Source organism: Maniola jurtina, chromosome 5 (assembly GCF_905333055.1).
Source record: "Maniola jurtina chromosome 5, ilManJurt1.1, whole genome shotgun sequence".
NCBI classification, from domain to species: Eukaryota; Metazoa; Arthropoda; class Insecta; order Lepidoptera; family Nymphalidae; genus Maniola; species Maniola jurtina.
In genome coordinates, this window is record NC_060033.1 from 346,237 (window position 1) to 358,906 (window position 12,670).

The following is a 12,670-nucleotide window of genomic DNA, read 5'->3' on the forward strand; positions in this document are numbered from 1 at the left end:
AACGGAGGATGTCGGCTTCCATAGCCTGGAAATGAGCTCTTCTTCTATTATAATTACATATTGTTTGTGATAACAAATTCTGCTGAACTGTTTTGCTCATTGACCAGTTCATGGATTTTGTCAAGGAAATCACGTCGGTAGTACACGTTATTGTCTATCAGAACATGATAGCTGTTTAGCGACGTTACCGCGATCCTGAAATAATCGATCACGTTACTTAATGCCCGGTCACTCTGATCAATCCTGAGCAAACGAAAATCTCTTTTAAAGCAATTGTTCATTACTTCCACAATCCAGCGGCAAATGGTAACAAGCTTAGATTTATTGGTTTGGTCAGTAATTAGCTGGGTTTTATACTGATGTTTTGTTACTGGCATTTGTGCCACATAACCGCACACCTCAAGAAAGAAAGATTACCTCAAGATTGTTTATGGTATCTCTAAAACCATGGAGTAAGATAAAAATCCAGTAAAAATCTTCTATATCATTTAAGGTATCATTTAAAATCTGGGCATTAGAAGTTGCTGCAGCGTGTAGATTATTGTTCCATCGCAACAAATATAAAGGCTTTTAAAGGTTTCGGAACTTGTGGTTAGGGTATGATTTTCACTGAAAAAAGAAAATAGTGCTTTTCTGAAGATATATGTACATGCCTGTATGTGTCTGTACATGCTCTTTATAGATAGCCTTTCTTTCTTGAGGCATGCGGTTATGTGACACAAATGCTAGAAACAAAACATTTAAATGAAACCCAGCTAATTACTGACCAAACCAATAAATCTAAGCTTGTTACCATTTGCCACTGGTTGGTGGAAGTAATGAACAATTGCTTTAAAAGAGATTTTCATTTGCTCAGGATTGATCAGAGTGACCGGGCATTAAGTAACGTGATCGATTATTTCAGGATCGCGGTAACATCGCTAAACAGCTACCATGTTCTGATAGACAATAACGTGTACTACAGACGTGGTTTCCTTGACAAAATCCATGAACTGATCAATGAGCAAAACAGTTCAGCAGAACTTGTTATCACAAACAATATGTAATTATAATGGAAGAAGAGCTCATTTCCAGGCTATGGAAGCCGACATCCTCCGTTCAATGACTTTCCTAGATTCACGTTCCAGAAGAATTGACGCAGGTTGCTTTGGGCAGCTATCGACTGAAGCAAGCCCGTAGTTACTATGGTGAACAGTACGTATAACCAAATGGTGCATTCATCACAGAGCTCGCCGGCGATATCCCAATTCCCAGTGGCAGAAGTTTGGGAGATGGCTGGATGAGATCACCTAGTATTACAAGGCCGCATACAATCCAGGTATGTATAAACGAATTTTGTCCACATTGCAGCTGATCCAGCACTTCATGGGAGTCAAAATAATTGTACGTGTATTCAAATTCGTATAAAACAATCAGAACAGTAACAAAATCATAAAATCGGTTACAATTAATTATACAAAGTATATTCATTTTTTGTATAACTTGTATAACACGACATATAATGGCCTCACAGCCTTCGCGTCATAATGACAATTGCTTCAAATCATTAGTTCTAGCAATATCTAACATTATTTTATGTTTCCCAGCACTTTTAGAAATCAAAAAAATGTATGAAAATGACGAATCTTCGACCTTGTATAACTTGGTTTAGAACAATTCTACAACTTTTCTGCCATATTAACTATTACTCCAAATGGCTAGTTCTAACGATCCGTACCATTTTTTTTCGTTGGCCGGCACTTTCAGAAAAGGCCCAAAAATGTATGGAGCTAGAATGATCTCCTTTATAAGTAAGTATAACCTACTAAGTCTAGGCATGCGGGATTGATCCCATAGCCCAGACACGAGGCGAGACGTGGGACACCATGGGAGTGCCTGCCTGGGCGTGGTGGTAGCCATCAGGATTTTCGACTGTGTGATACTGACTATCGATCATCCTTCGTAGATTGTCGAAGAAGCACAGAAACACATAAATGCAACAGCCTCTGGAAAAGTTAGGTATCTGGGTTTCTGGGCTGTAATAAATTACCCTAAAAAAACAGATAAACTGAAATGGATTGTAGCTTATCACGAAAACAACAATAATGAGCTAACAACTCATTAATTTAAATATAAGATTTATGTAGAACTCTGCAAGTTAATAACGGTCTGCGCCATCTATATGTGATTTAATGAATTAAATTTTTCGTTTTTTGTGTGTGATATAACCACAAATTAACGGTTTTCAGATTTTTTCCTTTACTTGTGCTATAAGACCTACCTACCTGCCCATGATTTTCCTTTCCTAGGTCAACGGGAAGCACCCTTTAGGTTTTCTTGACAGACACGACAGACGAACAGACATATAGGCAGACAGACAGAAAAATGATCCTATAAGGATTCCGTTTTTCCTTTTAAGGTACGGGACCCTAACAACCAGTTGAAAATTGATAGCTTATCGTGTGAAGAATAATAATTGAATAAACAGCTCGTACATTTAAGTATAGCCAATAAATAGCGTACTTTACTCGATGAACCTAAAAATAATAGATAAAAACTTATCTATCAAGTAACTAAGTTATCAAACTAGCTTTTCCCCACTTCTTTGCCCTATTAGCTGAAGATAAAAGCTATTTTCTTGATGAGATAACTCCAACTCAAAGCATTTATTCAAAGTATTGTTGAATTCCCGCATATCTCACTAGACTTGTCATTGTCTACAGAATTATTTAATTATCATATATGTAGCCATTATGAATATATGTTTGATTTGATTTGAACCACTGTACCACCTTCGTGAGATATTTGTTTACTTCGTTAAAAGTTTTTTATTGTTTCATCAGCAAACAATACTATCCCGTGATTATCCCGGTCGAGATAAGGAAGATCATTGATGTGAACGAGGAACAGAAAAGATCCTCAGATGGAACCTTGTGGGACCCTTATTTTTACAACTGATCCGGAAGACCGCTTTCCATTCATGTCGACCTTTGAGCGACTCTAATGTTGAACTCTAAATTCTGCAATGGTGTAGTTTCCTGACTGATATCTCACGTTCACCACAGTCGAAAGCCTTAACTCTATAAACTCTATAAAATGCCGCCTAGCCAGCGCTGTCATATATAAACTTTTTAACCCCCGACCCACTATGTGTTATGAAGCCCTATTTTCGGACATCGGCTTTTTATTCCAAAAACGTGTAGATTTAATCATTTAAAACGATAGAGTAGAACCCTCGTGTGACAAATATGCTTAAGTTATGAGAAAAAAAAATTTGAAATTCGATAAATTTTTGCCGGGTATAAGTGAAAAAAAATTCCTACACTTTAACTAATCGCAATATTAATAAATGACAAAAGTAGCTTAAAAGGTTATCTTAAGCTTCATATATCAAAACTTTTACGCACCTTGTAACTTTCTTAAAACTAGAAATACACTGATTTTTTGATTTTTCGTTTTCATTTTTTTTCTCCGTTATTCCGCAGTATTAGGAAAAGTTATTTCTATGGAAATACTGGTTTTTAATATTGCTACTTATCATAAAAAAACCACATCCAAATTCCGTGGAATCTAGATAATATGGCCTGTTTTAGTAATAACCGGAATTTTTGCCGTTAGGGTTATCACTTATTCGAAATTTAAAAAAATATCCGGTACTAAGATTTATTTTATTTTAAGTTGGAAAACCAACAGCTTAATCAAACTAAATAATCTTAAAACTAAGTAAATTAAAGCTATTAATATAAAGATTATTTAGTATTGTCATATACACGGTGAGATTTTAGTGGATTTAGAGCCGTGGCTAAGTGAATTGCCCCTAGCAGTACTATCCATTTCGATTATTTATATTGACTCTAGTCTCAAAATGAATAGAAAAACTGGATCGATATATTATTGTTTGGAAAAATTCGTACTGTACTTCGGAACAGCGTGGTTGTCACGTGGCGCTCGGCCCCTACTAATGTTTCTCACAGATTCGAGTTTGTGTCAAGATTTTTTTATCCAAAAAGTGTTTATTTTTCAAAATAAACAATCGTAGTCGATATAATATAATACTTGTCTGTGAAAATCCCGTCAAAATCGGTTCAGCCGTTCCGTAGATTAGCCTTTTCAAACAGACAGACAGACAAAAATTTTAAAAACGTGTGATTCAGTTATGGTATCGTTCAAATAACCATATGACCTTAATATGCGGTAGTTATTTCGAAATTACAGACAGACACTCCAATTTTATTTATTAATAGTATAGATTTCTATTGTAGACCCGTTTCATGTAGGTATATTTTTTAATTTAAGTAGTCATAGATAATAATAAATTATTATCATTAGGTACCCCACTTCCACTGTACTAATTCAACTAGTTGAGCCGCCCCGACTTCACACTGAGAGCCTACCTATTCCGTAGACAAATAGGTATGAATGTATCATATTAAAATCTACCTTTTAACCTATAAAAAAAATGTACATATTTTTACGTATTAATATAATTTATAACCGGTTGTTGAAAATTTTCAAAAAGTGTCAACCCTAACACAAACAAATAATTGACTCTAACTTCTAGATTCCACGGAATTTGGATATGGTTTTTTTATGATAAGTAGCAATATTAAAAACCAGTATTTCCATAGAAATAACTTTTCCTAATACTGCGGAATAACGGAGAAAAAAAATGAAAACGAAAAATCAAAAAATCAGTGTATTTCTAGTTTTAAGAAAGTTACAAGGTGTGTAAAAGTTTTGATATATGAAGATTAAGATAACCTTTTAAGCTACTTTTGTCATTTATTAATATTGCGATTAGTTAAAGTGTAGGATTTTTTTTTCACTTATACCCGGCAAAAATTTATCGAATTTCAAAAAAAATTTTCTCATAACTTAAGCATATTTGTCACACGAGGGTTCTACTCTATCGTTTTAAATGATTAAATCTACACGTTTTTGGAATAAAAAGCCGATGTCCGAAAATAGGGCTTCATAACACATAGTGCGACCCAAAAAGAGTATCTGTGTATCTGTCTGTGGCATCGTAGCGCCTAAACGAATGAACCGATTTTAATTTAGTTTTTTTTTTTTGAAAGATGGCTTGATCGAGAGTGTTCTTAGCTATCATCCAAGAAAATCGGTTCAGCCGTTTGAAAGTTATCAGCTTTTTAGTTACTGTTGTAACCTTCACTTGTCGGGGGTGTTATAAATTTTTCATTTACACTTGTTTACAATTGCAAAGGCCAAGCATTGGGCAACCTACGCTGATTATCACGAAGTATCTATTTTAGTTCTTACAGTTTTTGGAAAAATTATCTTAATCACTAAAGTTTTTAGCGAGTAGTACGGCCATAGAACTCTGACTTATGCGTGTTCTGAATTCTAACAGCACTTGACCAGTTATTTTGTTCATCTTTTAGTGTAAGTGATTATTAGTAAACTGGATTTTTAAAAAAGATGCTATGGAAACAGACACGCGAACACGCTTAACTGTTATAATGTTTTATATGTAAATGTTATTCACACAATTTAATCTAATTAACACTTAATAATTCCTACCTATTAAATTGTAAAACGACACATAGTGCTACGTATTTTTCAGGCATGGGCCCATCGTAAGAAAAAGAAAAACTGTATTTATCTATATACAATATACATATCAGTGGCCCATAATATTTTTTTGAATAATTTTTAGATCTAAGTGCAGCTTAGAAGCCTCAGGTCAGTAAAACCTTCATCATAATTCACAAGACCCATATCATTTAATATTTTGATCTGACTTTCAAAAAGGCGGTGGTTCTCAATTCGTTTTTATATGTACACCGATTTTTTAGAGGTTTCTGGACCGGTTTGTTAATATTTTTTTAATCCACAGCAGAATTTTCCGTGGTGGTCTCATAAGAATTTCTGGATCCTACTCCTTAATCCTGATGCTGCAGGGTTACTAACCGCTTTATCAAGATTCAGGCTGTGTTCATTGTGAATTAATATTGTAGGTACCAAGCAACGACTTCATGCTTGGACTATGCTTGGACTCGTGCATAATAAAAGAAACTAGAAATCTCAAAATGAAGCTCAACATATATTATATACTACACATGTAGAAACTATTTTTTTTACTTTGTAAGGTTTTGGAGGTCGGTTATGTTTTGTAGGAATATAATCATCGTCAGGACCAATTGCCGAGCAACTTCTAAGCATGGGTCTCATCTTAGAATGAGAAGGAATATAATAATCATAATCGACCCATCGCCAGCTCACTATTGAGTATGGGTCTCCTCTCAGAATTAGAAGGGGTTTAAGCCATAATTTACCACGCTGGCGCAGTGCGGATCACCAAACTTTACAGACCTTTGAGAACATTATAGAGAACTCTCAGACGTGCAGATTCTCTCAAGAAGTAAGTGATATGTAACTGCTTAAAACGCACATAGCTTCGAAAAGTTAGAGGAGCGTGCCTAGGATCGAACCCCCGACCTCCCAAATTGGTGGTGAAGTTAACCACTAGGTCATTATTGCTTAGGAATAAAATATTATCATGAAATTAAATTAGCTACTTCTTAGGTCAACATGCAGGTCTGGCAGCCCCTGAACCTCTCCACCGAGTGTCCGCCACATATTTCAGGATGCTTTGATTTTGCTCCAATTTTCTTCAGTCTATTGGTGCAGTTATATGGTGGTTCCGTAGACCAGAAGAAGCAGGAGATGTGCGATAGAGAAACCAAACCTGAAGCGAGGGATGGGAAGGAGTATGACTTCATAGTAGTGGGTGCGGGAGCGGCGGGCTGCGTCCTTGCTAACAGACTCACTGAGAACTACAAGTGGAAGGTAACAACAACAATCAATGTACATATATGTCGCAGTGAAACGGCAGGGAAATGGCTAACTCCCGGGAAATGTTAAACGACAACTCAATTAGTGTATTTCACCAAACAAATCTAGTGATATAATAGAATATTGAGCATAGTTTATGAAATGTAACGACAGACCAAACTGATCGACTTTGCGAACTGACGAAAATGCTCTAGGGGTAGGATTGATAAGACTGCATGGGGTCGGGATATTCAGATTACGATTCTACATAGTCTAGTGGCACTCAGATTTCATTCTGGACCACATTTGATGTAATAGAATAGAATAGAATTAAATTTATTCATTGGATCAACATACAGGTAATACAAAACACGCTTAAAATATAAAACTTAAAAAATAAATAAAACTTAAAATATAAAATATAAAACTTAAAAACTAACTTAACTTAAACATAGTGTTGTGGTACTACTATATGTTGTGCCAACGAACTCAGCTTAATGTTGTGGACACACAATGTACCCACAACGCTGGTATTCTGTTCGGGCCCAAACGAGGGAAGCCTCGTTTGGGCCCAAACAGAAGTTCCCGAACAGTCTGGAAGTTCTTGTAATTCAGTAAACTGTTAATTCAAAATAAAACTAAAATAAAACATGATTAAAAATAAAAATTTCTGATCTCTAACGTAATATTATCTAAAAGTTCTATGCGAATAAAATAAAATAAAATAAAAGTCTTTCAGGTGTATATTGTTCAGACTGCCACAACTAATCGTAAAATCCCAGGGTCTTCCTTTGAAAAGCGCACAAACCTAAAGTTAGGTTAGATTAGAACATAAATAGTCACTTAGTTCTGTTGGGTATTAATATTATCAGATGCTCAGTATTCTATGATATCGCTAGGTTTGTTCAGTGAAATAGCCTGATTGAGTTGTCGTTTTAACATCTCCCGGGCGTTAGCCATTTATCCCTAAGGGAGTTGGCTAACTCCCGGCGTATGCCATTTTGATGCGACATACATACGTAGGTCTGTCTGACAGATGTACATGCACAAGTGCGTCTCTGTAAGAAAGAAAACTCACAAAAGAGTGTCGCAAAAAAATCGGATACGTTTTGCTTATCGTGGTGGTTCAATGAAGATCGACTTTATCATCAGGTGCTGTTATTAGAAGCGGGTCCCGAGGAGCCCGACATCACGCGAGTCCCAAGCCTGGCCAGTACTGCGATGAACTCCAACATACTCTGGCAGTACAGCACGGAGCCTAACGGGAAGAGCTGCCTCGCATTCCCTGGAGGGAGATGCGAGTGGCCTCGGTATGCACCATCACTGGCCATATTATTAACTAACATTTATAAAAATGTGAAAGTGTGTTTGTTTGTTAGTTTGGTTGGTTTATTGGTTTGTCCTTCAATTATGCAGCAACGGATCGACGTGATTTTTAGCATGGATATACAGGATGTACCTAACCAGAACGCTAGTGAAAACGAAGACAGGTGTTAGAAGTAGAACTGATGATTACTGATAAGTTACCAGGAAAAAAAGCGCAAAATAAAATTTTAAAAATACTGTATTTTTAAAAGTTCGCAATGTATTGCAAATAAAACATCAGACTGAATCTAGAGGTCAACGAACGTCGCAGTACCTACAGCCTACGACGTGGCATAGACCCCGAGTTTGGGCATGCTGCATTACGGGTTTGAAAAATACTAAATCACTAAAACTACGAGTATAAGGCGAATGGTTATTGGTAATGGGTTGTGTTTTTGCTAGCGTTCTAATTGTAGATATAGATAGAGAGACATAGGTTACCATTTATTCCGGAAAATTAAAGATTTTCCATGGAATTTGTAAAACCTAAATCCAAGCGGATGAAGCAGTGGGTATCATCTAGATTCTGGTATAACATAAATATAAATATACTTTCCCTAGCATTATTCTCTCAAGCATCTTCCTAATACGCTGACTTTTTTAATTTTAGCGGCAAAACAATGGGTGGGTCGACCTCTGTGAATGCGATGGGGTACATAAGGGGCAACAGAGTCGACTACGATATGTGGGCTCGTTTGGGAAACAGAGGGTGGAGTTATGAAGAAGTAAGTATCTTTCCGCCCAATCCAAGTTGTAGATAATAGTCCACCATTTATCTAATCAGCAACTGTCATTCGAACGTACAAATATTCTCACTGGGTGTCATAATCACAAAATATGAAGATATTTTTGGCAATAATTTTGTATGTGGAAATCTTTTTGTATTCGTCTACATTGCCCCCAATCCGTTATAGGATTTATTTATATTGATTTATTTATTTAGAGATTCCCCAAGGGGCAACAGTTTGAATTAAATTTTACTATTCAATACCTACTTAAATATTATTTTTTACATTTTAGAGGTTTTGAAATTTGACATTGCGACATTATGACGGAGTTTACTACTACCGTCTCCTGTCCTTTCACATCTTGTGGGCAGCTGAATTATAAAATCGAAGGAGAAAAAGCAATCAGCTTCTTTTTTTTCAATGACAAAATATCCACATTTCAACATGGTTTTTTGCACAGGTGCTGCCATTCTTCATAAAATCTGAAACGAACATGAATAAATACGCAGTCGATAGTGACTACCACGGGGCTAGAGGAGAACAGTACGTGTCGTGGTTACCTTACGTAGACGATGCCTCGAGCATGATGCTCCAAGCCTATAATGAAAGAGGAATACCTTTCCTTGACTACAATGGAGCAGAACAGTTCGGCACCATGCAAATGCAATCATTCACCCTCGATGGTGAACGTGTGTCTACCAATGCCGCTTTTATACAACCTATCCGATATATAAGGCCGAATATCGTTGTTGAAACGAACTCAGAAGCTATAAAGATACTTATAGATGATCTTAAAAATGCGTATGGAATCGTGTACTTCAAAGGTGGCAAGGAGTACACGGCGTATGCCAAGAAAGAGGTCATTATTTGCGGTGGAACAATAAACTCACCAAAATTATTAATGCTATCAGGAATAGGGCCGAAAGAACACTTACAAAGTTTGAATATCCCTGTAATACAAGATTTAGCAGTCGGAGAGAATTTACATGATCATGTTTCTTTTGATGGCCTAGTAATCGCTTTACCAAATGAAACGGCGACAGTAGTAAGTCAACAAGAGATATTGAGGGCCGTCAAGGAACACGCCGAAATGAAAATCAAAAGAGGTCCATTGTCGGGTTTTGGCCCAATACTGTCGTCATCATTTCTGAAAACCGAGCCATATTTAACTGCGCCTGATATACAATATCAAACAAGACCCGTACAAAACTTGAGAGAATTCCTTAGAGATCCAGTAGGAGCATCAATTAAGTCTTCATTTACGCCGGCTCAATACTATGACGCTATGATACCGAGACCTATGAATTTAGTGCCAAAAAGTAGGGGCAAACTACTGTTGAATAAAACTAATCCATACGGCCCTCCATTATTATACGCTAATTACTTAGGTGATGACAGGGACTTAATACCTCTGATGAAGGCCATCCGATTTTTGTTATCTCTGGAAAATACAGCAGCTTTTCGATCGCGGGGAGCATATTACGTTCGGGAGAAAATGCCACATTGCCAACAATATGTTTGGGGTACGGATGAATACTTCATATGCGTAATAAACCATTATACTTCTACTACACATCATCAGGTTGGAACGTGCAAGATGGGTCCGAGTTGGGACAAGAAGGCGGTCGTGGACAGCGAGCTGCGCGTGTACGGCGTGGACCGGCTGAGAGTGATCGACGCGTCGATAATGCCTGTCGTCATGCGCGGGAACACGCAAGCTCCAACTACTATGATCGGGGAAAGGGGCGTTGATTTTGTTATCAAATATTGGCAAAATCTTACCAAAAACTACTGTTTCTGATTTTCTTAAAAATGACTAGACATGTAGATATATATTATTGCAACAAGAATTTATTTCCGCAAAATAAAACAGTTTCATTGCATTGTAACTCTTTTATTGGATTTAAGAAAAATGGAAAATTCTATTCATATTTTAAGATTATTTTATAAATGAACTCATCGTCTAACATCTTTTTAAAAAGTACAACATGAGTACCTACAACAGTACAAAAGCCAAACATTGGCAAACAACATTTTGAACGCTTACAATCGTAAAAACCTCCTACGCATAACTTCTATATAATACAAATGCACATCGCATCTTACAATATAACTTCTAGTGTTATGGAAATTACAAAAACAAGTATACAATTCAATTGATACACACAAGTCCAAGGGACACAAGTTTAAACCATACACTAGATGGCGTTAAACGCCAAAGTAAGAATGTAATGGCCGAAATGGTGCGACCGATTAGATTTTTTTTGTTCCAAAATCGTCAGTGTTCATTATTCACTTTTCTGGCAGCTTGATGACTGGCATCTGAGCGTAGTCCCAGTTGTTTTCGCAGTGCTCGATCAAGTCTTTCTCGGACTCTGAGAGGACGGACAGGTCGATCTCTTGGCTGTCAGTGAAGGGGTCGGTATAAGGGTAGTGGACGAGGATGCAGCTGAAATCCATTCGTGTCTCGCTGAAGCCGAGCATCCTCTTCAATTTTTGATCGGAATCCACCTGGGAAGGAACAAAAAAATCATAAATTACACGTCCTTGTATATATTATCCTAGTTTTGGTTCTGCATAAAACGGATAGCAAAAAGACTTTGTTGATGTTAATTATGAAGAAATCGTCCTTTGAGATATTTAAACAGATTATAATTTCTTTAAATATCATGTTACTCAGAACTTTAAAGTATGGTATAAACTCTACAAAGTCAGAAATGGGCTAATATTGCGTAAAGGACTGTATTTAATTTGATTGTGATATTTACCTTGATTACGTAAATGTCATTCTCGGCGCAAAAAGCTTGTAATAAGACTTCTTGCATGTGTGTGGCGCTGTCACCAGGCGGCGCTGCTGCGGTCAGGCAGAACAGGGCTCCGTTGGTGTTCTTGGAGAGGTACTGAATAGCTGGCAGAAGCCCGATCGTTACTCTCTTCTCCACACAGGCTCTCCCTAGCACTGTCTTGATGCAATGGCTGATTGGGCTGTGAAAAAAAAAGTAAAAAATTAGTCAAATGAAATTTCAAAAACTTCTCCCCGGCGGGGAATCGAACCCCGGTCTCCCGCGTGACAGGCGGGGATACTTACCACTATACTACCGAGGATGACGATCGTGATGTTAAAATTATCGGAAACATTGTGAAACTTAACGTTATGGAAATTGATCATAAACATTTGTTAGAATCTGCATTGGGAAATTTGGTTTAGTTCAACTTGGTAATTGACTCCAATTTTATTGTTCAAAGGTTTTGAATTTCTATGGATTTTCAAAAAAACATGCATCTTTTTTATTAATGTTTGTATATTTTAGAGAAAGACTTTTCTTCCGGCTAATAATTAAAAATTTTAATTAGGAAGTATAAGTTCCAATTCGATTTTAAAATTATTTGTGATTTTAGAGTTTTATCAGCCGATTTATTTTCATTACGCAACTTATGTTCTGCTTATTTAATCGGTCCGTACCTTTTAGCCGCAACACCACTGAAAGACTCCATCTTCACAGGAACCACTGATTCGTCGTACATTTTGCTGGTCAGGTTTATACTTTTCAAATTTTCACAAATTTTTGGAAACTCCAAACCTTGGGCACGAATTCTCACTTTAACTTCACACAGTTCTACAATCACTCGTTATCAGCACTGTAGTATTGTCAATATCAATGTAATTATCAGTAATCAGGATTATTGCAACTGCAATCGAAACTATGTCACAACAATTTGTAAAGTTCACAAACTCAACTGGCGTAGTGTCACTTAGTTAGCTTGGAACAGAATGGTGAGCACATGACGTTGTCCACGTATTT

General features: G+C 36.8%; 2 protein-coding genes and 1 non-coding gene across 3 annotated transcripts; 1 reads left to right on the forward strand and 2 right to left on the reverse strand.

The window, feature by feature from the left end:
* Nucleotides 1-6,531: 6,531 nt before the first annotated feature.
* On the forward strand, nucleotides 6,532-10,748 carry LOC123865743 (glucose dehydrogenase [FAD, quinone]-like). Its single transcript, XM_045906959.1, has 4 exons — nucleotides 6,532-6,789; nucleotides 7,927-8,084; nucleotides 8,750-8,864; nucleotides 9,328-10,748. Exons 1-4 carry the CDS (start codon nucleotides 6,532-6,534, stop codon nucleotides 10,666-10,668), a joined length of 1,872 nt encoding a protein of 623 aa, XP_045762915.1. The 3' UTR covers nucleotides 10,669-10,748.
* Nucleotide 10,749: 1 nt separating this feature from the next.
* On the reverse strand, nucleotides 10,750-12,645 carry LOC123865392 (growth arrest and DNA damage-inducible protein GADD45 alpha). Its single transcript, XM_045906394.1, has 3 exons — nucleotides 12,331-12,645; nucleotides 11,636-11,852; nucleotides 10,750-11,378 (listed from the first exon to the last, which is right to left on the reverse strand). Exons 1-3 carry the CDS (start codon nucleotides 12,390-12,392, stop codon nucleotides 11,160-11,162), a joined length of 498 nt encoding a protein of 165 aa, XP_045762350.1. The 5' UTR covers nucleotides 12,393-12,645; the 3' UTR covers nucleotides 10,750-11,159.
* Trnad-guc lies at nucleotides 11,901-11,972 on the reverse strand. Its single transcript has one exon. It is a non-coding gene; the product is annotated as a tRNA-Asp (tRNA).
* Nucleotides 12,646-12,670: the final 25 nt, after the last annotated feature.

Coding starts and splice junctions, on each gene's coding strand:
- LOC123865743 (XM_045906959.1), top strand. CDS start 6,532: ATGCAGGTCTGGCAGCCCCTGAACCTCTCCACCGAGTGTCCGCCACAT. Junction 6,790..7,926: donor CTGAGAACTACAAGTGGAAG/GTAACAACAACA, acceptor CTTTATCATCAG/GTGCTGTTATTAGAAGCGGG. Junction 8,085..8,749: donor GGGAGATGCGAGTGGCCTCG/GTATGCACCATC, acceptor TTTTAATTTTAG/CGGCAAAACAATGGGTGGGT.
- LOC123865392 (XM_045906394.1), bottom strand. CDS start 12,392: ATGTACGACGAATCAGTGGTTCCTGTGAAGATGGAGTCTTTCAGTGGT. Junction 11,853..12,330: donor AGTGGTGTTGCGGCTAAAAG/GTACGGACCGAT, acceptor TTTTTTTCACAG/CCCAATCAGCCATTGCATCA. Junction 11,379..11,635: donor ATGACATTTACGTAATCAAG/GTAAATATCACA, acceptor GTTCCTTCCCAG/GTGGATTCCGATCAAAAATT.